Source organism: Pan troglodytes, chromosome 23 (assembly GCF_028858775.2).
Source record: "Pan troglodytes isolate AG18354 chromosome 23, NHGRI_mPanTro3-v2.0_pri, whole genome shotgun sequence".
Taxonomy (NCBI): domain Eukaryota; kingdom Metazoa; phylum Chordata; class Mammalia; order Primates; family Hominidae; genus Pan; species Pan troglodytes.
Genome location: NC_086016.1, coordinates 44,198,552 through 44,226,163, shown reverse-complemented (window position 1 = coordinate 44,226,163; position 27,612 = coordinate 44,198,552). Strand labels below are relative to the sequence as shown.

Here is a 27,612-nt window from a genome sequence, read left to right as displayed (position 1 = left end):
CCTATGATAACAGTGTCTTTTGTTTGTTTGCTTTGGTTTTTTTTTGAGACAGTCTCTCTCCGTCACCCAGACTGGAGTGCAGTGGCATGATCTCGGCTCATTGCAACCTCCACCTCCCAGGTTCCAGCGATTCTCTGCCTCAGCCTCCTGAGTAGCTAGGACTTATAGGCACATGCTCCCACACCCAGCTTTAGTTAACTATTTTTATAAGTAGAATACATAGTATACATAACATAGAATTCTACATAGGATATGTAAACCAGTAACATAGTTTATTTTCAAGTATTACATACTGTACATAGTTGTATGTGCTATGCTTTTATACCACTGGCAGTATATTAGGTTTACACTTGCATGACCATAAACAAGGAGGTAATACGTTGCATTATGACAGCTACAGCATCACCAGGCAATAGGAATTTTTCAGCTCCATTGTACTCTGATGGGACCACCATTGTGTACGTGGTCATTGTTGACAGAAATGCGTTATGTAGCACGTGACTATTTTTATTGCTGTTGCTTCAACTTTAAGGTGTTTGGGAGGCAGGGAAGGGAAAGCTGTGTGGTACACCTGGAAGACAAGTCTGCATGTGCTGTACTAATAATTGGGAGCCAGTGAAGGTTTTAAAATAGGGGGTGAATTAATCAGATCTTTTTCAGTAAGATGCTGAAATGCAAGCTGGATTGGAGGGAAGTCTAGTAGCAGAGCAACAAGTGTTTGCTTGGCTGCTGTTTGAGGACCTTGTAGATGTGAGACATGTTTGTTACATGCCTTCAACAATACATGGCTCAGCTGGGGAGATAAGGCATTCATACCAAGTGGGGAAATAAGGACACAGCCACCAGGTAATGGTGTATGGACAAGAAGTGCTGTAGCTGTTTGGGGAAGGCAAGATCACCAAGCTGAGCCGTTTTCCTGAAGCCTTCAGTGAGGAAGCCAAATGGCCTTGAGGAATGACTCAGATTTGGAAAGTGTTTTGGGGAGAGGCCAAGCACAAATCAAGAGGTCGGAGCGCATGGTCTGTGTGGAGTGGTGGGTTTGGCCAATAGTGAACAGTATGGTTGGAAAGGAAAATTGCCGTGGCCTTCAACAAACCTGTTGTTACACACCCTATCTTCTGACCCTCTCTCTTCACTGTACTGTACCTGCGTTACTCTCTTGCAGTTTGAGGCTTTTCAGGATAGAACAGTGTCCTAGTTATTTTCCCAGGTCTAGTAAACAGCCCAGCACATAGTAGATGCTTAAAAACAACAATAAAAGAATGATTGGATATTTGCTGTTTATGGAAGTTACAGACTGGATATCCTGCCGTTCCCTTAAACTTAGATCTCAAATAAAATCCTAATATCACCTCTCTCCTTCCCTTTTTTATTCTGTGCTAAGTTTAAACAGGTTACTTGCCCCTCTGCTCCCACAGCTGTGTGCTTACCTTGCCATTCCATAATTATGGACATCTCTGCTGTGATCATACTGCATGACTCTCACCAGCACGTTGGATGTCCAACATGTCACATTTGCTTGGGACCCCCCCACTGCCTTTCCTCCTTCCTACTTCTTCACTCTCCTTTTCTGGCTTCTTTTCCTCTTCTCCACCTTCTAAATGATAGAGTGATTGCAGGGATCAGTCACTCCAAGTTAGCCTCTAGACCAGTGGTTTTAAATCTTTTTTTTCAGCCATACCAAATGCCGGACAAGTACAAACACACTGCACCGTCTTGTGCACACAGACACAACAGAAACAAAAGTTTCACAAAACGGTTCTTATACTTCATGAGCCGTGGACTCTGTTATTTTCCATTCTGCTCTATTTCATTTTTTTTTAAGTGCTGTTCATGACCCACTAAATTGATTTCACAGCCTGCCGTTTGAAAAACTGCTCTGGGTGATCTCATCTACTCTGTTGGCTTTAAATACTACCTCTGTGCTAATGACCTTCCCATTTTTATCTCTACCCCACCTTTCCTTGGAGATCCTGTCGCATTGGCTGTCTCCCTGCTGTTTCCATGTGGATGTGCAATGGGAATCGCGTGTTGCCATGTTTGGCAAAGCACTCTTGATTCCCTTTACCAGCCTCGTTCCTCTTCACAAATGGTGCAGTGTTTGCAGTTGTTCTGTAAGGGATGGTGATGGAGTACAAGCTCCCCAGTCACTGCCTAAGCTCAGATCTGAGGCCTTGGGCAGCTACACAACCTCTCTCTACCATGTTGTCTTCATTTGAATAAAGTGGGGTTGTCACTTGTACCTCTTGGGATTATTGTGACAGTTGAATGAATTTTCACCTGAAAAGACATGGAGCAGTGGCTGGCACATGGCTTGTGTTTAACTAGTGTTGGCTGCTGCTGTTTATCATTGTTGTTATGACTCTCATGTCCACTTCTGATCCGTTAGCAATTTCTGTTGGCTCTGACTTCAGACGGTGTCCGTTTTGACCGTGTGTCACTACCTCCATCAACACCACATTCACCCATGCAGCCAACATCCCTTAACCAGACTACCAACTAACTAATTCCCTGCTCTGTCCTTGCCCCTCCCCTGGTCTGTTTTCCACAAAACAGCCAGAGGAGCCATTTAAGAACTGAAACCAGATCATGCCACTCCATAGTTTAAAACCCTCCAAAGGCTTCTAATAAAATCTGAACTTCCCCATGTGGCTCTTACTTTTTATAAGACCTTTCACTGGTACTTCACAAACAGTAACATATGTTTGACTTGCTAGTGACCTTGTTAACATGCAGAATCTGATCCTGTAGGTCTGTGGGGCCTGAGACACTACATCTCTAATAAGCTTGACCAGGTGAATATGGTAAATATCAGCAGTAGTGGGATGGGTTGCCATCAGTCTTCTTCTTATGCAATGTCCTGGGAAGAACACAGCACCATGTGTCTGGTATTGCCGCTAAGGAAGCATGACCTGAGTCCGGTCATGAGGAAATACAGATCAGATTGAGGGTTATCCTGCAAAATGAAAAGACTGTACTCTGGCAGGGACATAGAAGTCAGGAAGAGAAAAGGGAACTATTCCAGATTGATTGACACTGGTGAGATGTAGCTCTGGGGTAGACTCCTGGACTAGAAAGGAAAGACATTGTTGGGACAGCTGACAAAATTCAAATGGGGTCTATGGATTGGATTGAGAGTGTAGTATCAGTGTTGATTTCCTGATGTGGAGGCTTGTATGCTGGTTATGGAGGAGAATGTCCTTGTTTTTGGAAATAACGCACTAGAGTATTGAGCAACAATGGAGCTTCATGCCTTCAGCCTGCTCTCAAAGGGGTCAGGAAAAGATAATGGAGCAAATGATGTAAAGCATCAGTTGGAGAATCTCGTTGAAAGAGGGTATGTGAGCTCTTTGAACTATTTTTGCACTTTTCTGTACATTTGAAGTAATTTAAAATTATTATTTTTTTTTGAGAGAGGCTGTTGCTCTGTCTCCCAGGCTGGAGTGCAATGGAACGATCTTAGCTCACTGCAGCCTCCAGAGTTCAAGTGATTCTTGTGCCTCAGCCACTCGAGTAGCTAGGATTACGGGCATGTGCCACCATGCCCAGCTAATTTTTGTATTTTTAGTAGAGACAGGGTTTCACTGTAATGGCCAGGCTGGTCTCGAACTCCTGGCCTCGTGTGTTCTGCCTGCCTTGGCCTCTCAAAGTGCTGGGATTACAGGCGTGAGCCACCACGCCCAGTCTTAAAAATTATTTTTTAATACCCTATTGAGATTTTGACTGGAACCTATTAGAATTTTATAAACTAATATGTGGAGACTTAACGTCTTTACAATACTAGCCCTTTTTATGCAGCTATACCATTTGTTCTGCTAGTTTGTTTCTTTCCTTTTGTTTTGAGCTTTTTTGGGTTGTTCAGTGAAGTGTCTAATTTTCATATAGCTTTTGCCCACTTCTACTTTGGTTTGGTCATTGATATCTTTTGAATTTTAATTCAGAATTGTATTTGTTTGTTTTATTATTATTTCTTTTTAAGAGACAGAATCTCACTCTGTCACCCAGGCTGGATGGAGTTCAGTGGCGTGATCTTGGCTCACTGCAACCTCCACCTCCTGTGTTCAAGCGATTCTCCTGCCACAGCCTCCTGAGTAGCTGGGATTACAGGTTTCCGCCACCGTATGTGGCCAGTTTTTGTATTTTTAGTAGAGACAGCATTTCACCATGTTGGCCAGGCTGGTCTTGAACTTCTGACCTCAGGTGTGATCTGCCTGCCTCAGCCTTCCGAAGTGCTGGGATTACAGGCTTGAGCCACCAGGCCCGGCCTCAAAATTATATTTGAATGAATTATAAAATGGAACATCCTTTTAGCCTATAAGTGGCAACACTAATTACTTCCCTTTTGCCTCTGAAGGTTTAGAAATTATGTATTAATACAACCTTTAAATGAAAAAATATATTCAATGACATCTCAGAAGCCCCTACGCTCAGCATTTAAGAAAATCCCACAGGAGCTCTAGCTAGCCCCAGAGATGTCCTGCTCCCACCCTTCTCCTGCCCCCTTTTTGGGAACTGTTTGGCCATCCTGCTCACATATGTGGTCATCTGAAGTGATCTTGGGATGCCCCTGTGAAAATAAGACAGATAGCCATGGAGTGGGGGTGGGGCCAGGATAGGGCCCAGGTGCCTTTGGTCTGCTCAGGAGCAGATTTATAGCATCTCCTTGCAGAGTTACAGAAGCATGTGGTGGATATAGGATGCTTTACAGCCTCTTGGCTGTTTGAAATTATGCCTAATAATAGGCCTGCCCACTGTGGGTTGGAATTCAGCTGACTTTAGGCCTGATTCTCAAAAAATAATTTTGAGCTAGTGACCCTGTGTGCACACTTGCCTGGGCACTGTGGTGTCCAACAACCCTGTGTGTGGCATTGGCACCAGGTTTCCTGAAGTAGAGGTCCTGTCTGGCAGGCTCCTCCCTTCCCTCCTGCTTCTGACTTGTGGGGTCCCCTGTGCCTCTATTTCTTTCCCTTGGGCAGAGCAGCACTTTGCTGTCAGTAGGAACAGATAAAGCTCCGATACTGTTGAGATAGTTCAAGGGTTGTAATTTTTAAATGAGGTTAATGACATTTTGGCTGAGCACTGTGGCTCACCCTGTAATCCCAGCACTTTGGGAAGCCAAGACAGGTGGATCACTTGAGGTCAGGAGTTCAAGACCAGCCTGGCCAACATGGCGAAATGCTGTCTCTACTAAAAATACAAAAATTAGCTGGACGTGGTGGCAGGCACCTGTAATCTCAGCTACTTGGGAGGCTGAGGCAGGAGAATTGCTTGAACCTGGGAGGCAGAGGCTACAGTGAGCCAAGATTGCACCACTGCACTCCAGCAGTGCAGTGCAAGACTCTGTCTCAAAAAAAAAAAAAGTGATTATTTCCTACACAAAAATTAATGTAAATAGAAATGAAAAGGGGAAAAAATACTTCCACAACGCTGCCACCTTGGATAGTCCAGAAGTTTTCCATTTTTCTCCATTATTCCCTTTGGCCTGGGACTAAATGAATGCCTCATTTTCAGATAGTTATAATCATAGCACAGGTATAAGTTTACGTGAGCTGCTCTTTTCATCTGATACTACGTAATTTTCCATGGTGCTAGAGTCTTTGCAATTGTTTAAAATGATTATGTACTATTTCTTTGAGTGGATATACCATAATTTGTTTAATCAATTTTCAAATAGGTTGTTGCCAGTTTTTTCTTCTAATACATATTACTGGAGTGAATATGTTGGTATTTTGTTTTTTTGTTTGGTTGACTGTTTTATTACCAGTTTTCTTTTCCAAAAGAGTCATAATCATTTATGGTGCTTTTTTTTTTTTTTTTTTTGTACCAGCTTTAGCCTAACCTAACCAGATGGGATATCATCTTTTAAATTTTTTAGGAAATTTTTTTTTTGAGACAGAGTCTCGCTTGTTGCCCAGGCTGGAGTGCAGTGGTGCGATCTCACTGCAATCTCTGCCTCCCAGGTTCACGCCATTCTCCTGCCTCAGCCTCCTGAGTAGCTGGGACTACAGGTGCCTACTACCACACCCGACTAATTTTTTTGTATTTTTAGTAGAGACGGGGTTTCACTGTGTTAGCCAGGATGGTCTCAATCTCCTGACCTCGTTATCCACCCACCTCGGCCTCCCAAAGTGCTGGTATTACAGGCGTGAGCCGCCGCGCCCGGCCAGGAAATGTAATAGTTACAAATTTATCCCCCTAGTTTTTGCCTGCATGTATTTGGTCATGATTCAAGGTGGATATTTTTTATGGCTTACATGCCTAATATGAGTTTTGACACCCAGAAAGCAATCTTTTTAGATATGCAGCATTCTTGTGGGTTTCTTTTCTTCTAGACAAGGAACTGACTTGCGAATTCTGAGTTGCTTTCAGACTCTTCTGATCTCCCAAGTCAGGGAGGAAGCCAGCACCTTCATTACACTTTATTTTATTCTGAAGTCCTATTACACTAAGATAACTTTTAGCCACTGAGAAAAATATAGGCTCTGCCCATGTGCAAACAGGACATAGAGTATGAAATATTAAGTCACTGAGCAGATCTTTATGCTTGATACACTTAGGAAGATCCCACATTTGCACATACAAAACAAACGATACAGGTGTTATAGATATATCTAGGTATAAGCAGTCAACTAAATTCTAGCAAGATTCCTCAAGATCCCTTTCTAAAATGCTTCCCAATGTCACACATTGGGAAATACAGACTGGGTTTTGCAGTGGGCATATTATATATCTTATCTCATTGTTTACCATGAATATTTTGCTTGTTTAACTTCTGAGTCTCCATTTACAAAAAGGATTACTAACATTTCTTAGATCATGGTAAGGACGAAATGCATTAACATTTGTGTAAAGCACCTGATAGTGTGTCACATGTGTGAGGCATGGCAATAATTGATAGCTACAGTTATTAGAAATCTGACCCAAGTGTGTGTCAGGATTTTCAAAAATATGCATTTGGATTTTCCTTGCCTAATGTTGTGGTACAGTGAAAGAAAGGGTTATGGGCTCTAGAATCAGAAGAATTGGAGTTACAGAATGTCAGCTCCAACTTATCCTAGAGGAGTGACTTTTGGAAAATTTGGACTTTTGGAAAAAATTACATAAAATTTTCCCCCTCATTCATTAATTGAGTTACAGGTAAAACCACACAGTGACTAACATATATAGATTGCTAAATAAATGGCAATTATTTATTTATTTATTGGGACAGGTCTTACTGTAGCACCCAGGCTGGAGTGTAGTAGCGTGCAGCCTCGGCTCACTGCAACCTCTGCCTCCCAGGCTCAAGTGATCCTCCTGCCTCAGCCTCTGGAGTGGCTGGGACTACAGGCACAAGCCAGCACACCCAGCTAATTCTTTTGTATTTTTTGTGGAGACGGGGTCTTGTTATGTTGCCCATGCTGGTCTCCTGAGCTCAAACAGTCTGCCTGCCTCGGCCTCCCAAAGTGCTGGGATTACAGGTGTGAGGCACTGTGGCCGGCCAGCAATTTTTATTATATCAGTGGTACATACCTTAGATACTGGTTAAAGGTAAATACTTTAATTGGTTTGTTTTTACTAAGCAAGGTAAAGCCAACACATTCTCTGCTTAGAGGAAGATTTGTAGAGAAAATCACATGGTTAACACATTTTAGGAGCTCTTAAGATACAGCAGGACACGTTCTAAGAGCTCTTAAGAACCATATGATCTCATGTGGCAAGAAGGAATTTATGGGCCTGGGGATGCTTAAAAGGCTCCAAGTTGAGACCAAGGTGAGAGTGGGCCGATGGCACAAAGGGGGCTGAGCAGGCTTGTTTGAGAGGGTGGGGAGAAGCAGAAATTGTGTTGGGAAGATGTCACAGGGCTTCAGGGCCTATGTGGGGGTGTGATGGTGTCAAAATGGCAGTTAAGCAAAAGAAAGTACTGGGAAAGAGAACTTTTCAGGTGTTATTCTAGCCCAAGAAAGATGAAAATGACAGTGACGAGAATGGAATGGGAAAGGACAAATACAGGAAGGAGAGTAGTGTCATGATGAGGTAGCATGGTAAATGCAGAGTCAAAGTGAAAGGTCAGTTTGGGGTTATTCTAAAGCTTCTTGCTTGGGATGATCATGGTTTTCTTTGAGAATAGGCAGTTGGGTCAGTTGAGGAAGAACAACCTTATCTTTGTCATTGAAAATGAGTTAGTTACTGCCTAATAATAAATGCATTTGTTATCTTTTAGAAATGATTATAGCCACAAGTGACACTGTCCAGAGTCCTTAAGTACTGATCTGTCTAGAGGGCCAGAGGCCTTGCTCTGTCTCTGCATGGTCATTAAAACCTTTGCCATATGGGGCCGGGCGCGGTGGCTCACGCCTGTAATCCCAGCACTTTGGGAGGCCGAGGCGGGCGGATCATGAGGTCAGGAGAATAGAGACCATCCTGGCTAACACGGTGAAACCCTGTCTCTACTAAAAATACAAAAAATTAGCCAGGCACGGTGGTGGGCGCCTGTAGTCCCAGCTACTTGGGAGGCTGAGGCAGGAGAATGATGTGAACCCGGGAGGCGGAGCTTGCAGTGAGCCGAGATATCGCCACTGCACTCCAGCCTGGGCAACAGAGCGAGACTCCGTCTCAAAAAAAAAAAAAACCCTTTGCCATATGGTTAATAAGCCCTATAGACCCCACATCCTTGGCATTCAGAGCCCAGCACCTGCCTGCAACTCTCTTCATAGTATCTCATCCAATTTTGGACTTTGGGCATTTCTTACTTTCTTGCAACTTGGCTATACATTTTGTCTGACATTTCTAAGTGTTTTGTTGAGGGAGGATTTTTAGTCCCTGTTCTATGTCATAGTGCATGAAATAGAAGTCTCTCATTCCCCAAGTGGCAATAGTCTACTCTGAAATCCTAGGAATGAGAAGAACTCTTATCACTCAGGGTCCCAGTAGAAAACAGATGGCACATTCAAACTGGGTAATTTGAGGAGTGTTTAATTGTATCATTCAGGGTTCATTCAGGAAAAGAGAAGTTTTCTATTCTGGTATGAATGGTTTTGATACAGGAATTAAGGCTTTACCCAACCCTGGAAGAACTGGAATTGGGAAGGTTCCTGATGATTTCATACTGAAGTGTCATAGTGAATGGTTCTCGTGAGCTCATGGGGAAGCCGCTATGAATCCACGTGTGCTGCATCTACCTCCAGGGAATATCATCAGCCTCTACGTTTATTTTACCTTCTAAATCTCTCTTGCACTTCTCATTGCGAACTCTAACCCAGAACCATGCTGCTAAAGGGTTCTGGAACGGAAGTTCTCAGCTTCTGATCTGCAGAGGAGAGCTTGGAAGGAGGGTGGTCACGATGCTGAGTTGACAACAATGCAGAAGATTAATAAAGGGACTGGAAAGGGTGAGCAGGGTTTGGGGAAGCCAACAGGAAAGTGAAGTCTTCTGTGCTAGCAGTAGCAGGGAGTTGTTACCTACTGCCTTCTAGACCTGAAGGGCAGAGGATGAAGTGGTTCCTGGAGCTTGGAGAAAGTGGCTATATGTTGAGGTTGCCCGATGGAGCTGCAGCCATTGGTGGAGGGTCTCAGCCAGCCTCAGTAACCTCGGGGTGGGAGCCAGGAGAGTAAGTTCCTCTCACTTTCCTCCTCTCCTGCCTCTTACCAGCCAAACTGGGTCAGAAGGCAAGGGTGGTGGGACCTGTCAGTTGTCCTTCCATTGTCCCTTCTAGGGCATAGAGTAGGGTGGAGATGGGTGAGGAGAGGCTGTGGGGGCAAACAGGGAATATCCCTTACACAGGCTATAACTAGATGCATCATTGTCAATATCTTGAGGATTTAAAGGCAAAGAAGGAGAATAAGCAGAAAATCATGACAGAGGATGAAAAAATTAGCTGGGGCCAGGCACAATGGCTGAATTCTAGCACTTTGGGAGGTTGAAACAGCAGGATGGCTTGAGCCCAGGAGTTTGAGACCAGCCTGGACAGCACAGTGAGACTCTGTCTCTATTTTTAAGAAATTATAAAAATTAGCCATGGTCCCAATTATTTTTTAAAAATTAGCCAGGGGTCCCATGCCTGTGGTCCCAGCTACTTGGGAGGCTGAGGCAGGAGGATTGCCTGAGCTGGAAGTTGAGGCCGCAGTGAGCCTGTGGTCATGCCACTGCACTCCAGCCTGGGCAACAGAGTGAGACTCTCTTTCCAAAAAAGAGAATGGATTGGGAAGTGGGATGTTGTTGGATATATGGAGGAAGAAGGACAGAGAAAGCCAATGTTGGTTTTCTATAAGAGGGCAAGGTCATCAGCCCTCTAATAGGATGGGGAGAACAAGTCTGCAGCTGGTTATGAGTGAGTTTGTGAGGTCGGCACATGGACTCTGGAATGTTTAGGCACAGAGTTCTGGACCTCACTAATACACCTCCACAGCCCTTCTGAAACTGTTGAAAGTTAGGAATATAGGAGAAAAACAGGAAAGGGAGAGTCAGTATGGATGGGAAGTACATCGGTAGGCCTCTTTTTTATTTATTTATTGAGACGGAATCTCGCTTTGTTGCCCAGGCTGGAGGGCAGTGGCACGATCTCTGTTCACTGCAACCTCTGCCTCCGAGGCTCAGGCGATCCTCCTGCCTCAGCCCCCCGAGGTGCTGGGACTACAGGCACGCATCACCATGCCTGGCTAATTTTTGTATTTTTTATAAAGATAGGGTTTCGCCATGTTGCCCAGGCTGGTCTCGAACTCCTGAGCCCAAGTGATCTGCCCGCCTTGACCTCCCAAAGTTCAGGGATTACAGGGGTGAGCCACTGTGCCCAGCCTCTTTTTTAGAGTGTGTATGCAAGTTCCTTAGGTGACTTATTCCTTTGGGGTATCAGATTTTCCTTACTATTTGTATTCATTTAAACAAAGGAATTCAGGCACTTATTATTACTAATCACAGTGCTTTAAAACTGACTACACTGATGCTTTTTTTAAGATGATGGGATAAAATTGGAATTATCTCTATTAGCTTTTTTTTTTTTTTTTTTTTTGAGACAGGGTTACTGTCACCCAGGGTGGAGCACATTGGCACATTCATAGCTCATTGCAGCCTCGAACTCCTGAGTTCAAGCAATCGTCCTACCTCAGCCTCTTGAGCAGCTGGGACTGTAGGCACACCTCATCACACTGTGCATTTAAAATTTTTTTTAACCCAGGCTGGTCTTGAACTCCTGACCTCAAGCGATCCTCACACCTCAGCCTCCCAAAACACTGGGATTACAGGTATGAGCCACCACACCCAGCCTATTACTTATTTTATAGCCCCAGGTTTACATTTTCTGTCGTTGGTATATGCTACTTGGTTTTCTTAATTGGTTTACTTGGCATTCCTAAAAAAGATAAACCTGGGCAACCACCTTCTCGTACTCAGGTGCTTCATGTATACTAAGAATATTTAGCATGACTGGAACCCTGCAGGAGGTATTTGGCCTTGGATTTTTTTTTTCTTTTTCATAAAGTAGAACCATAACAATAGGGAAAAGGGTAATCATACAGGACAGGGAATCTGCAGGGGAAGGCTGAGAACAGACCTAAGAAGGAGTCCTTCCTGTATCTGTTTTCCCTGGAGATAGGGCAGCCTGAGGCCTGATACCCTGATGTTTAAAGTAGCCTTTAGCTCTTGGTGGCTCCTATTTAGGAAGAATATGGAGCAAGTGGCAACATTGTTTATACACTCAGATCTTCAGAAGCCTGATTTTATTTCCAGAAGGATTAATTAAACAACATGTAACATAGCTTTTTATAGAGAATATCTCTTGAGAAGGCTTTTCATTAGTTTAAACTGCTAGCTTTAATGTTTCTGTTCAATTTAGCCCCCATTCAGCCTTGTTTTATCTAGAGAAGGCCACTGGCACTGAGGAGTAGAGCAGGAGCACATCACAAGGGGAAAAAATTAATACTCGTGTAGACAGAATTGCTCTTGATAGTTCTAAGAATGATGGGGAGGGGGTGAAGAGCCAGCTGGAACAGTATGGAGGTCCTTATGAGAGGGTGGCAGTGAAGGGACAGATTTATTGTGGGTGGCTACCCACTTTCAAGGCCAAACTGACAGGACAACTGGCATTTTTTACTGACCATGTGGAAGACCCTCTGGGCAATGTAATGTTAAAAACATGTCCTGCCCCCAGCCCTGCTGCCTAGGAGCTTTGTGAACTCTGCTTCTGTTTCCTCATCTGTAAAAGGAGCGTGCTAGTGTTGTGAGGATTAAATGAGTTAGTGTATGTGAAGTGCTGGAACAGTGTCAAGCATCGTCATCACCATTTGAATAGCTATTACTTACTGCCCTGCAGATTCACTGAAACAAAGCAACAGAGGCATTTTGAATAGGATGAGAAGTTGTTTCCTTTAGATTCTGACATTATTTGCACATGAATGTTTAGTGATTGTTTTGGGTCACATGACTATATAATCAAGCTTAAGGAAGTAGACCCTTGTCTAGCTGTTTTAGACTTACGATATTTCAAGATATGGGTCAAGCTTTTAGAATTTGGGGTTACTGGCCATCTTCTGCTCTAATCAATATTTACTTTCTGAAGTCTTTCCTCAGTTCTCATGTGGACTCAAGCTGGGTCTTTCCCTTAGAACCGGACTCATGGGATTTTACAGGCAAGGTCTTCAGCATCCTCCAGCTCTGCTTTTAGGTTGATCATATTCTATTTTCACTTTCTATAATTCTCTCATGTCACTCCCACAGCACCATCTCTGAATATGTGAGTTCTAGCCTAGTTCTCTAAGGCCTAGTTCTTACACCATTTAATCATTCACACAGCCTCCGGTGTGATGACGTGAGGATTACAGCAAGGAACAGACAGTTTCTGCCCTTTAAGGAGTTTACATTTTAGTCAGAGGAGAGACAGACAGTAAACAAGTAGCATATATGTGTCTGTTTGGAGTAAGTACGGGGCCAGGCAGGGGATAAAACAGGGGAGGGAGTTACAGCCAGGGAAAAGGTGTGGAGCTGGCTGTTTTTACTAGAATGACCAGGGAATGAGTGACACTTGCCCAAAGACTGGAAGGAGAGCAAGCTATCTGGCTCTGGGAGAAGAACGTGCAGGTGAGAACAGAGTTCCTATGTAGATATGTGGTAGGCCTGTTCCAGGAACAAGGCAACTGTGGGGCTAGAGCAGAGAGTGATAAGGGAGGAGCTCAGAGAGGTCATGGGGGTGGGAGCAGGGGCCTTTGAGACCAGTTTCCCAAAGAATGAGGTGGGAGCCACTCCAGGGATTGGAGAGGATAAATCTGACTTACCTTTGAAAAGGTTGTTGACTTTCCTGCAGGCAACTCCATTTTCAGCCCCCCTTCAGGGGAGCTAGGAAACTAGCTTCATAAACCGTTGTAACTAAACTAAACTGTCTATTATACCTCACTTTACCCTATATGTATTTTGGAACTTGTTTTTTTAAGTAATTGGTTCTAAAGTCACTTGGAGCAATTTGGCCTTGTCCCTTTCATCTCTGACTCTGAGGAGACAGGCCCAGGTGAAAGGGGAAAAAATCAGCTTGATTGATTAAGAGGGATTATAATAGGTAATACAAAGTGGTGGCTCAGTCAGATAACTTTGAAAGAGTCTGGGTCCTAGGCTTGATGAATTCCTATTTTCCTCTCTGTTTTTTTGCTGTCCTCCAAGATGATTGCTTCTAATTCTTTCATAGTAATGGCCAGTAATAACTGTGAATTTAAAAAACTGGCAAATACAAATACCACATGGCGGGTAAAGGTGCTGGAACTTCTTGGAAACCTCCCAAAATAATCTGGAAGAATAGTCACTGCTATTCACTGGCTTAAGTCTAGCCCTTTGTACCTGGGAATTGAAGGAGAGTGGTGGAGAGAGGGGTGCTGTAGACACAGTCATATGCCAGGAAGAGGTTGACTCCCAAGTTTGTGTGGAACCCATATGGGCTGAGTGTCCTGGAGTCACCAGTCATCACAGGTAGTTGGCAATTATAGTAAAGCTGCAAAAATTTGCACTTGGACATAAGGAATTGGCTGCAGTTCTCTGGCCAGGTCTGTTTCTCAGTGTTGGGGAGTGGTGATCAGCAGCCAGTGTTAAAACCCGCAGTTCAGTGATCACCCTAATACATGAAAGCAGAGAAATGAAAGTAGTGGCTTATGCCTGTAGTCCCAAAACTTTGAGAGGCCGAGGCAGGAGGATCATTTGAGGCCAGGTGTTTGATGCTGCAGTGAACTACGACTGTGCCCCTGCACACTCCAGCCTGGGCAAGAGTGAGACCTTGTCTCAAAAAAAAAAAAAAAAAAAAAAAAAAAAAAAGGATTTGGTTTTTCTTACCCCACACCCCCTCCCCCCCATAACTGCAACGCTTATTGAAAAATTGCTGTTTTTCATTGACAGTAATAACACAGCCCCATATTTTAATCCGGTTGAGTTTGGGGGCTCATTTGTCTAATAAGGCATTATTAGATATATGAGACATACATGTTTTTGCTGTATTGGGTTTGTATGCACTCAGAGTGCTGCTTTTCATTCTACTACAGATTCTTGCCTCACTCTTTAGGCCATTTCTCTGCATATGTGCATTTTCAGAAGTGGATACGATAAAATATAAAAGATGAAATTCAGGGTCAGGCGTGGTGGCTCATGCCTGTAATTCCAGCACTTTGGGAGGCCGAGGCGGGCGGATCACGAGGTCAGGAGTTCGAGACCAGCCTGGCCAGCACAGTGAAACCCTGTCTCTACTAAAAATACAAAAAATTAGCCGAGCCTGGTGGCCACGCGCCTGTAGTCCCAGCTACTCGGGAGGCTGAGGCAAGAGAATTGCTTGAACCCTGCAGGCAGAAGTTGCAGTGAGCTGAGATCGTGCAATTGCACTCCAGCCTGGGTGACAGAGTGAGACTCTTGTCTCAAAAAACAAAAAACAAAAAAAATAGAAATTCAAACCAGTCAGCTTCATCTGGGCATCTGATTCATCTTTATTCCCTCCATCATCTAGACTTGATTTTATTTGTACCGAGGAGATGCGTGTCTAATGTTTTTCTTTCTTCTATTTCTAGGAGGGCTGTTGGCCTGCTGCTGTGCTGCTGAACAGTATGCAGTCCTTTCGGGAGCAAAGCAGTTACCACGGAAACCAGCAAAGCTACCCACAGGAGGTACACGGCTCATCCCGGCTAGAAGAGTTCAGCCCTCGTCAGGCCCAGATGTTCCAGAATTTTGGAGGTACAGGTGGCAGTAGTGGCAGCAGTGGCAGTGGCAGTGGTGGTGGACGACGAGGAGCAGCAGCTGCTGCGGCAGCGATGGCTAGCGAGACCTCTGGCCATCAAGGTTACCAGGGTTTCAGGAAAGAGGCTGGAGATTTTTACTACATGGCAGGCAACAAAGACCCCGTGACTACAGGAACCCCACAGCCTCCTCAGCGAAGGCCTTCTGGGCCTGTGCAGAGCTATGGACCCCCCCAGGGGAGCAGCTTTGGCAATCAGTATGGGAGTGAGGGTCATGTGGGCCAGTTTCAAGCACAGCACTCTGGCCTTGGCGGTGTGTCACATTATCAGCAGGATTACACTGGGCCTTTCTCTCCAGGGAGTGCTCAGTACCAACAGCAGGCTTCCAGCCAGCAGCAGCAGCAGCAGCAAGTCCAGCAGTTGAGACAACAGCTTTACCAGTCCCATCAGCCCCTGCCACAGGCCACTGGCCAACCAGCATCCAGCTCATCCCATCTACAGCCAATGCAGCGGCCCTCAACTCTGCCATCCTCTGCTGCTGGTTACCAGTTAAGAGTGGGTCAGTTTGGCCAACACTATCAGTCTTCTGCTTCCTCCTCCTCCTCCTCCTCCTTCCCTTCACCACAGCGTTTTAGCCAGTCTGGACAGAGCTATGATGGCAGTTACAGTGTGAATGCTGGATCTCAGTATGAAGGACACAATGTGGGTTCTAATGCACAGGCTTATGGAACACAATCCAATTACAGCTATCAGCCTCAATCTATGAAGAATTTTGAACAGGCAAAGATTCCACAAGGGACCCAACAGGGGCAGCAGCAGCAGCAACAGCAGCAACAACAACACCCTTCTCAGCATGTGATGCAGTATACTAACGCTGCCACCAAGCTGCCCCTGCAAAGCCAAGTGGGGCAGTACAACCAGCCTGAGGTTCCTGTGAGGTCCCCCATGCAGTTTCACCAGAACTTCAGCCCCATTTCTAACCCTTCTCCAGCTGCCTCTGTGGTTCAGTCTCCAAGCTGTAGTTCTACCCCATCTCCTCTCATGCAGACTGGGGAGAATCTCCAGTGTGGGCAAGGCAGTGTGCCTATGGGTTCCAGAAACAGAATTTTACAGTTAATGCCTCAACTCAGTCCAACCCCATCAATGATGCCCAGTCCTAATTCTCATGCTGCAGGCTTCAAAGGGTTTGGACTTGAAGGGGTACCAGAAAAGCGACTGACAGATCCTGGGTTGAGTAGTTTGAGTGCTCTGAGTACTCAAGTGGCCAATCTTCCTAACACTGTCCAGCACATGTTACTTTCTGATGCCCTGACTCCTCAGAAGAAGACCTCCAAGAGGCCCTCATCTTCCAAGAAAGCAGATAGCTGCACAAATTCTGAAGGCTCCTCACAACCTGAAGAACAGCTGAAGTCCCCTATGGCAGAGTCATTAGATGGAGGCTGCTCCAGCAGTTCAGAGGATCAAGGCGAGAGAGTGCGGCAACTAAGTGGCCAGAGCACCAGCTCTGACACCACCTACAAGGGTGGAACCTCTGAGAAAGCTGGCTCCTCACCGGCACAAGGTGCTCAGAATGAACCCCCCAGACTCAATGCTAGTCCTGCCGCAAGAGAAGAGGCCACCTCACCAGGCGCTAAGGACATGCCATTGTCATCCGACGGGAACCCAAAGGTTAATGAGAAGACAGTTGGGGTGATTGTCTCCCGGGAAGCCATGACAGGTCGGGTAGAAAAGCCTGGTGGACAAGATAAAGGCTCCCAAGAGGATGATCCTGCAGCCACTCAAAGGCCACCTAGCAATGGTGGGGCAAAGGAAACCAGTCATGCATCACTTCCCCAGCCAGAGCCTCCAGGAGGAGGAGGGAGCAAAGGAAACAAGAATGGCGATAACAACTCCAACCATAATGGAGAAGGAAATGGCCAGAGTGGCCACTCTGCAGCGGGCCCTGTTTTTACGAGCAGAACTGAGCCTAGCAAATCTCCTGGAAGTCTGCGCTATAGTTACAAAGATAGTTTCGGGTCAGCCGTGCCACGAAATGTCAGTGGCTTTCCTCAGTATCCTACAGGGCAAGAAAAGGGAGATTTCACTGGCCATGGGGAACGAAAGGGTAGAAATGAAAAATTCCCAAGCCTCCTGCAGGAAGTGCTTCAGGGTTACCACCACCACCCTGACAGGAGATATTCTAGGAGTACTCAAGAGCATCAGGGGATGGCTGGTAGCCTAGAAGGAACCACAAGGCCCAATGTCTTGGTTAGTCAAACCAATGAATTAGCTAGCAGGGGCCTTCTGAACAAAAGCATTGGGTCTCTATTAGAAAATCCCCACTGGGGCCCCTGGGAAAGGAAATCAAGCAGCACAGCTCCTGAAATGAAACAGATCAATTTGACTGACTATCCAATTCCCAGAAAGTTTGAAATAGAGCCTCAATCATCAGCACATGAGCCTGGGGGTTCCCTCTCTGAAAGAAGATCAGTGATCTGTGATATTTCTCCACTAAGACAGATTGTCAGGGACCCAGGGGCTCACTCGCTGGGACACATGAGTGCCGACACCAGAATTGGGAGGAATGACCGTCTCAATCCAACTTTAAGTCAGTCGGTCATTCTTCCTGGTGGTTTGGTGTCCATGGAAACCAAGCTGAAATCCCAGAGCGGGCAGATAAAAGAGGAAGACTTTGAACAGTCTAAATCTCAAGCTAGTTTCAACAACAAGAAATCTGGAGACCACTGCCATCCTCCTAGCATCAAGCATGAGTCTTACCGCGGCAATGCCAGCCCTGGAGCAGCGACCCATGATTCCCTTTCAGACTACGGCCCGCAAGACAGCAGACCCACGCCAATGCGGCGGGTCCCTGGCAGAGTTGGTGGTCGGGAGGGCATGAGGGGTCGGTCCCCTTCTCAATATCATGACTTTGCAGAAAAATTGAAAATGTCTCCTGGGCGGAGCAGAGGCCCAGGGGGAGACCCTCATCACATGAATCCACACATGACCTTTTCAGAGAGGGCTAACCGGAGTTCTTTACACACTCCCTTTTCTCCCAACTCAGAAACCCTGGCCTCTGCTTATCATGCAAATACTCGGGCTCATGCTTATGGGGACCCTAACGCAGGTTTGAATTCTCAGCTGCATTATAAGAGACAGATGTACCAACAGCAACCAGAGGAGTATAAAGACTGGAGCAGCGGTTCTGCTCAGGGAGTAATTGCTGCAGCACAGCACAGGCAGGAGGGGCCACGGAAGAGTCCAAGGCAGCAGCAGTTTCTTGACAGAGTACGGAGCCCTCTGAAAAATGACAAAGATGGTATGATGTATGGCCCACCAGTGGGGACTTACCATGACCCCAGTGCCCAGGAGGCTGGGCGCTGCCTAATGTCTAGTGATGGTCTGCCTAACAAGGGCATGGAATTAAAGCATGGCTCCCAGAAGTTACAAGAATCCTGTTGGGATCTTTCTCGGCAAACTTCTCCAGCCAAAAGCAGCGGTCCTCCAGGAATGTCCAGTCAAAAAAGGTATGGGCCGCCCCATGAGACTGATGGACATGGACTAGCTGAGGCTACACAGTCATCCAAACCTGGTAGTGTTATGCTGAGACTTCCAGGCCAGGAGGATCATTCTTCTCAAAACCCCTTAATCATGAGGAGGCGTGTTCGTTCTTTTATCTCTCCCATTCCCAGTAAGAGACAGTCACAAGATGTAAAGAACAGTAGCACTGAAGATAAAGGTCGCCTCCTTCACTCATCAAAAGAAGGCGCTGATAAAGCATTCAATTCCTATGCCCATCTTTCTCACAGTCAGGATATCAAGTCTATCCCTAAGAGAGATTCCTCCAAGGACCTTCCAAGTCCAGATAATAGAAACTGCCCTGCTGTTACCCTCACAAGCCCTGCTAAGACCAAAATACTGCCCCCACGGAAAGGACGGGGATTGAAATTGGAAGCTATAGTTCAGAAGATTACATCCCCAAATATTAGGAGGAGTGCATCTTCGAACAGTGCGGAGACTGGGGGAGACACGGTTACGCTTGATGATATACTGTCTTTGAAGAGTGGTCCTCCTGAAGGTGGGAGTGTTGCTGTTCAGGATGCTGACATAGAGAAGAGAAAAGGTGAGGTGGCTTCGGACCTAGTCAGTCCAGCAAACCAGGAGTTGCACGTAGAGAAACCTCTTCCAAGGTCTTCAGAAGAGTGGCGTGGCAGCGTGGATGACAAAGTGAAGACAGAGACACATGCAGAAACAGTTACTGCCGGAAAGGAACCCCCTGGTGCCATGACATCCACAACCTCACAGAAGCCTGGTAGTAACCAAGGGAGACCAGATGGTTCCCTGGGTGGAACAGCACCTTTAATCTTTCCAGACTCAAAGAATGTACCTCCGGTGGGCTTATTGGCCCCTGAGGCAAACCCCAAGGCTGAAGAGAAGGAGAACGATACAGTGACGATTTCACCGAAGCAAGAGGGTTTCCCTCCAAAGGGATATTTCCCATCAGGAAAGAAGAAGGGGAGACCCATTGGTAGTGTGAATAAGCAAAAGAAACAGCAGCAGCAGCCACCGCCTCCACCCCCTCAGCCCCCACAGATACCAGAAGGTTCTGCAGATGGAGAGCCAAAGCCAAAAAAACAGAGGCAAAGGAGGGAGAGAAGGAAGCCTGGGGCCCAGCCGAGGAAGCGAAAAACCAAACAAGCAGTTCCCATTGTGGAACCCCAAGAACCTGAGATCAAACTAAAATATGCCACCCAGCCACTGGATAAAACTGATGCCAAGAACAAGTCTTTTTACCCTTACATCCATGTAGTAAATAAGTGTGAACTTGGAGCCGTTTGTACAATCATCAATGCTGAGGAAGAAGAACAGACCAAATTAGTGAGGGGCAGGAAGGGTCAGAGGTCACTGACCCCTCCACCTAGCAGCACTGAAAGCAAGGCGCTCCCGGCCTCGTCCTTTATGCTGCAGGGACCTGTTGTGACAGAGTCTTCGGTTATGGGGCACCTGGTTTGCTGTCTGTGTGGCAAGTGGGCCAGTTACCGGAACATGGGTGACCTCTTTGGACCTTTTTATCCCCAAGATTATGCAGCCACTCTCCCGAAGAATCCACCTCCTAAGAGGGCCACAGAAATGCAGAGCAAAGTTAAGGTACGGCACAAAAGTGCTTCTAATGGCTCCAAGACGGACACTGAGGAGGAGGAAGAGCAGCAGCAGCAGCAGAAGGAGCAGAGAAGCCTGGCCGCACACCCCAGGTTTAAGCGGCGCCACCGCTCGGAAGACTGTGGTGGAGGCCCTCGGTCCCTGTCCAGGGGGCTCCCTTGTAAAAAAGCAGCCACTGAGGGCAGCAGTGAAAAGACTGTTTTGGACTCGAAGCCCTCCGTGCCCACCACTTCAGAAGGTGGCCCTGAGCTGGAGTTACAAATCCCTGAACTACCTCTTGACAGCAATGAATTTTGGGTCCATGAGGGTTGTATTCTCTGGGCCAATGGAATCTACCTGGTTTGTGGCAGGCTCTATGGCCTGCAGGAAGCGCTGGAAATAGCCAGAGAGATGGTGAGTATGAGAAATCTCTTACCAGCTTGGGATTTTTATTTCATTTGGTTCCTTTTCTTGCATGTTTTTGTTCTTACATGTCACATGATTATTCCTCCAAATTAAAGTGCCTATGCCCATGTGATGGACAGAAAATGAAATAGGTAATTTGGAAGATTTGTATAGACTTCTAAAATCGTTTTTCATTTTTTGAAATGTATAATGCTTATGAAGCATATTATTATATTTCAAGTTTCTTGGGCCACATCTTTTCTAACCCACACTTTCCAGTTAGGATATTTATTCTTTGGATCTGTTTCATAACTTATCCTGGGGCAGATCATCAACATCATCATCTTCATTTCTTTCTCTCCTCTATTGAATGTTCTGTTTCCTGAATCCCATTTCTTCCTCATTCTTAAAGTGAGCCTTCATTTAAGGGCGTGCATCATCCTTTAGTAGTTTTGTGAGAAAGGGTGTGTGGGAGTGTAAAAATGTTGAGATCCTATATATCTGAGCATGACTTTATCCTAGCCTCATGCTTAATTGAGAGTTGGCTAGGTGTGGAATTCTAGATTGGAAGTGATTTTTCTCTCACTGTCTTGCAGTCGTTCTTCCTGGTTTGTCCACTAGCTTCCAGTGCTGCAGTTGAGAAGACTGCCATTCTAATTTTTCATCCCTTGATGCATGTTCTGTTTTTCTTCTGGAAAGTTTGAGGATCTTCTCCTTTTCCCTAGGGTCTTGAGATGTCAAAATGATAGGTCTTGACTAGGTCATTTCATGATTATGTTGGCTACTCTATGAGATCTTATGTACGCTGATGTCTTTCAGTTCAGGCAATTTGTCATGTGGTAGTTCTTTGAAAATTTCCTTCCCTCTATTTTCTCTGCTCTCTTTATAATTCCTGTTAATATAAGGCATTTTACCTCCTGGATTGATCCTCTGTTTTTATCTTTTCTCCTCTGTTTTATGTTTTATCTCATTATCTTTTTGTTCTGATTTCTCTATGCTTTCTTCAGCTTTATCATCTAATCTTTTTTGTATGTGGTTTTTGTTTTGGTTTTGTTTTGTTTTGTTGTCACTCAGGCTGGAATGCAGTGGTGCGATCACAGCTTACTGCATTCTCGAACTCTGGGGCTCCCTGGTACCTGGGACTAAAGGCGTGTGCCACCATGCCCAGCTAATATTTATATTTTTTGCAGAAACAAGGTCTCACTGTGTTGCCCAGAGTGGTCTCAAACTGCTGGACTCAAGCAATCCTTCCACTTCGGTCTTCTAAAGTACCAGGATTATAGGCATGTGCCACAAGCCACAGTGCCCAGCCTTCTAGCCTTTTATTTACTTATTTTTTTCCTGATATTTTGAAGAGCTTTTTTTTTCTCTGAATGTACTGACTTTTAAAGAATAATCAGAGCCTAGTTGATGGCTATAATCGTTTCTCTTACTTTTTGAATACATTATAACGTATTTTTTGTTTTTGTTTTTGTTTCAGTTTCATGCCCTTACCCAGGCTGGAGTGCAGTGATGTGATGATGGCTCACTGCAGCCTCCAACCACTGGGCTCAAGGGATCCTCCCAAGTAGCTGGACCACAGGTGCATGCCAGTACACCTGGCTAAGTTCTCTACTTTTTGTAGAGACAGCATCTCACTTTGTTGCCCAGGCAGGCTGGTCTCACCACCTGAGCTTAAGCAATCCTCCCACGTCAGCCTTCCAAAGTGCTGGAATTACAGGCGTGAGCCACTACACTTGGCCTGTACTATAATTTTTAAAAATCTTTGTCTGTTTCCTATTTTCTCTTTCTTGTTAGAGGTTCTTCAGATGTCTTGATTTTTTTTTTTCTTTATTGAGATGGAGTTTCGCTCTTGTTGCCCAGGCTGGAGTGCAATGGCGCAATCTCAGCTCACCGCAACCTCTGCTCACCGCAACCTCCGCTTCCCAGGTTCAAGCGATTCTCTTGCCTCAGCCTCCTGAGTAGCTGGGATTAGAGGCATGCGCCACCATGCGCAGCTAATTTTGTATTTTTAGAAGACATGAGGTTTCTCCACGTTGGTCAGTCTGGTCTCGAGCTCCTGACCTCAGGTGATCCGCCCACCTCGGCCTCCCAAAGTGCTGGGATTACAGGCTTGAGCCACTGCACCCAGCCTTGATTTATATTTTTAAGAGAGAAAGAGATGTTTTAAAAAATGGCTTGAAGCTCTGTGTTACAGTATGGGCCAGGCTTGCTAGCCTGTAGTCCTCTCCGTAGAATAATAAGGCAGCCAGCCAGCATATGGGTCTTTTTTCTGAGTTGAGTTTTCCCAGAGGAAAAAAAACATTTTTTTTTTGTTCCAGAGAAAAATCTTGAGATTTCCTGTCTAGAGATGCAAGCTTGGCTGCCAGCGTCCTAAAAGCCAAGTGGAGAAGAGGATGGTAGGGTTGTGTGGGTGGGGATATGGGCTCATGATTCAGTGCGCGGACTTTGACAATCTCCCGCCTGTTTTCAGTAGATGAGAACAGTTACCTGGTTGAACTGGGTTAAGGATCTAACTCCTCTTAGAAACTTTGGGCTAATGCTCTATTTTTCAGCCCCATGTTGCACCCCCACTTACTGAGGCCCCCCCAAGCTCTGTGCCCTAAAGTGGCTGGCTTTCTGGGGGCTCCTCCACTGCACTCATCATTACTGTCTGCTTCCTTGCAGTGCACAGCATCACTGTCACTCACTTCATCTCTCATGTTTCCAGCTTCCCATTGCTCATGGTGTCATGAGTTTATCTTGCAAGTTTATCCACTTTTTCGTGGGAAGGGATCAGATGGATGTACAACTGTATGTTTAGTAGTCTACCATATTATTTATAACCTTCTGGCAAAAAGGAAGTGCCCATAGACTATAGTAAAAATTATATTGAATGTGAAATATATATTTGAAATTAGAACATTTTAATTCAGTCATGCAGGGAGCTTGCCCTTTCCTCTTATCATGTCCCCTATCTCCCAATTATGGTCTTTTCTTTGTGCCTCCTTCCCTGTCTCCATTATTAACATCACGGTGAAACTCCAAGTTTGAGGTAGAAGATTTACTTCCCCTAAGAAGTTTATACGCAATGACATTTTAAAATGCAAAGATCCTAGGAGGATGTAACATTTAAGACCCTCAAGTACAAAATTCTTTAGTCAAATTTGAGCGCTCAAAATAATCCGTTAATCATCCTCTTGTCAAAGTTGAGTTCTTGCTTCCCAACTTTCCTTGGAAAGTCACAGTATTTGGTGGGTTTTTTGTTGTTTGTTTTTTGAGACAGAATCTCACTTTGTTGTGGGGTTTCACCATGTTGGCCAGGCTGGTCTGGAACTCCTGACCTCAGATCATCCATCTGCCTTGACCTCCTAGAGTGTTGGGATTACAGGTGTGGGTCACTGCGCCCAGCCTGTTTATTGCTTTTTGATGTGCATATGTGTATGTGACCATCTGACAGTGTTTTCGTTATTTCAACATTTATTATTAACATATCTCAGCCCAGTTTTTTTGTGTAAACTTTTAGGTGTTCTATAGCAATAATTGATAATCAATAATCAGGCTAAATCTTCCCCAGCAAATCTCTAGATCCTGTGTCTCAATTCAGGTCTTGGGCCGGGCATGATGGCTCACGCCTGTAGTCCCAGCACTTTGGGAGGCCGAGGTGGGCAGATTGCCTGAGGTCAGGAGTTCAAGACCAGCCTGGCCAACATGGTCAAACCCCGTGTCTACTAAAAATATGCAAAACTTAGCTGGACATGGTGGCAGGCACCTGTAATCCCAGCTACTCGGGAGGCTGAGGCAGGAGAATGGCTTGAGCCTAGGAGACGGAGGTTGCAGTGAGCCAAGACTGTGCCACTGCACTCTAGCCTGGGCGACTGAGTGGGATTCAATCTCCAAAAAAAATAAGAAGAAAGTTAGGCTTGTTGTCTCTTTGAGCTGATGTACCACTATCACTATAAGATCCGTTTCTAGCTTTTATTTACCTAGCTTTTATTCTACTTTTCTCAGTGCACTCAAGGACAAATTAAAATTACACTAACTTGCCTTTTATTTAATTTGACAGATGATGTTTCAATTGTCCAGGATACTTTGAGTCTAGTTTTATCTTACTAGGTTTTAGCAGATAGATGCATTCAGTTTTGGTCTTGCTTAATGAGCATGCCCTTAATCCTATCATGTAAGATAAAGTCACATATATTTCATTAGAGATCCATTTTGGCCTATGTATTTATCAGGTGTTTTGACAAGCACGATGTTGTATTAAAATATTGGGAAGTCCTCAAGAGACATTGCTCCTCTCCCTGTGTCACACTACTCTGAAAATTGCCGAAAACTAGAACATTTCTATATTTAAAAATGGTGTTTACTTCCCTTCCTTTTTCCCTTCCCACAAGTGTGGGACTTGTGAATCTATTCATTTCAGCACAAGTCCCCTTTGCTTCTGTCCAACATTGACCACTGTTTGCCTTGGTATAATTGTGTATGAGAATCACAATGACCTCTGACATGAATGATATTACAGAGGTAATTGCCTCTGAATGGGTATGGATATAACTTGGTATGTACAAATCACCTTTGAGACATTAAGGAATGCCAAGGCGTGCAGGGATGTGACAGAAGGTAGATCTGGTGGCCATGGATCCCTTGAGGCTGCATAGCCCTACTAGTGGGGGAGTCTTTGCTTGTTCCCCTCTCATAGAAGGTGCCCCTCCCAAATTTTTCCAACCCCTCTTGGGAAACTTTTAATCTTTTTTTTACCTGAGAGTATATGTTAACTGGTTTTAGGTTAATTTTTATTTTCTATTTTTATTTTTATTTTGAGATGAGTCTTGCTCTGTTGCCAGGCTGGAGTGCAGTGGCACAATCTTGGCTCACTGCAGCCACCTCCTCGTGGGTTCAAGTGACTCTCCTGCCTCAGCCTCCCGAGTAACTGGGACTGCAGTCATGCACCACCACACCTGGCTAATTTTTGTATTTTTAGTAGAGACAGGGTTTCACCATGTTGGCCAGGCTGATCTCAAACTCCTGATCTCAAGTGATCCACCTGCCTCAGCCTCCCAAAGTGCTGGGATTACGGGCCTGAGCCACTGTGCCTGGCCAATTTTCTTTAAATTTCTGAATCAATATATTAAAGATTATATTTAGGGTTTTTTTTTCCTTGATTTTTTGAGACAGGGTCTCACTCTGTTGTCCAGGCTGGAGTGCAGTGGCATGATCTCGGCTCACTGCAACCTCCGCCTCCTGTATTCAAGTGATTCTCCTGTCTCAGCCTCCCCAGTAGCTGGGATTACAGGTGTGTGCCACCACACCCAGCTAATTTTTGTATTTTTAGTAGAGACGGGATTTGAGGATGTTGGCCAAGCTGGCCTTGAACTCCTGACCTTGAGGAATCCACCCTCCTCGGCCTCCCAAAGTACTGGGATTATAGGTGTGAGCCACTGCACCTGGCCAGTTTAGGGGCTTATTTTTAATACAAGTTTAAATAATGGATAATTATTTACTTCCCCCATCTAACAGACTCACATCTTTCTTAAATTTACTTTAAATTGTCATGAAAAACATGATTTGGAAAATATAAAATAGATTGATTACATTATGAAAATGAAATCACATATTAAAACATCAAAACAGCCAAGTCAGAAAGGTAGTCTCTCTAGTTTAACTGTAAAATAGAGCCACCAGTCTACATGCTCTCTAAATTCTCAACTATATGTTCCTTGAAGGTGGTCATTTCCAGGGCCTGGCAAGGCCCCCATCCTGGTGAAGGTTCCCTTCAACTCCTGTTCTCTGCTCCTAACTCCAGTACCTCACCCCCACCCCTACCTGATTGTTCTTCCTCTGTGCTTGCTACAACTGCCCTTTCTCACATTCCCACACTCCCTTTCTCCATTCTCCTCTCCCTCCCAGCCCCCTCTCTCTGGCAAGCACTTGCTTTTTGTTACTTCTGCTGGGACCCATCTTCATTTCTCACTCTCTAGGCGGTGGCGCCCTGTTCCCCTTGCTGTTCCCATGGCTTTCAGTATATAGCAGAGAGTTGTATCTAATTTACCTGTTTTTCTTAACACTGTGTGGTATATCTTTTTATATCACTGCATGATGACATTGACACTAAATTTCCAGAGAAAAGGTTCATTTTCTTTCAGGATTTCGTCCAAATTCTAAGGAATCAAGTGAAATTTTCAGTTTTGAATTTTATTGCATATATTACCTTACAGAATAAATCATGACAAATTGAAGGACTCAAATTTTACTATGATTTATTTCTTGACTTTTTTTTTCTCTAGAGGTAGGGGGATGATGTGGGGAGCATTACACTTGATTTTAAAGTAAAATTTATAAGGAGTACACGATTCTTTGGCCAAGGCTGGGCAAGGTGGCTTATGCTTGTAATCCTAGCACTTTGGATTACCTGAGCCCAGGAGTTTGAGACCAGCCTGGGCAACATGGAGAAACCCTGTCTCTACCAAAAATACGAAAATTAGCCAGTCTTAATGACCTAGTCTCAAATAAATAGAGAAAAATATTCAAAAAAATCCCAAAGGACCATAAACAAAAATATTGATAAACAAGTCACAACACACAAGTTATTATATGTTAATTACTCATCCCTGGGATGTTAAACTAGTTATTGCTAATCTGTTAAAAGAGCTAACAGCAAATAGTATGTAAAAGCAGGCATCCCTTTCAATTCAACAAATATCTTGAGTCTCTACTGGAAAACCAGTTGAAATCTGAAGTTAAACTGCTGTCAGGGAACTTGCAGGGTGACTCAGCCTCAGCCTCGGCCCCTTAGCTGGTGTGTGGTTAGAGAAGCTCTATGTCAAGGCTTCTGAACTTCATGCAGGAAAGTTTGTGTGATTCTGCAGAAAGCAACGCCTTGCCGCACACAGGTCCTGCACTAGGGCTTCGATTTTTCCAAAAGATACGGCTTTCTTC

The 27,612-nt window shown here is 45.0% G+C and overlaps 1 protein-coding gene across 7 annotated transcripts in view; it reads left to right on the top strand.

Moving 5' to 3' along the window:
* Positions 1–27,612, top strand: part of TCF20 (transcription factor 20) — a 184,460-nt gene that overhangs the window by 114,551 nt on the left and 42,297 nt on the right. For all 7 annotated transcript variants that reach the window (XM_063807960.1, XM_001170780.7, XM_063807958.1 and 4 more), the window contains exon 2: positions 15,007–20,703. In XM_063807960.1, the coding sequence (XP_063664030.1) occupies positions 15,043–20,703 (5,661 nt within the window). In that variant the 5' untranslated portion in view covers positions 15,007–15,042. The remainder of the gene's footprint in view (positions 1–15,006; positions 20,704–27,612) is intronic.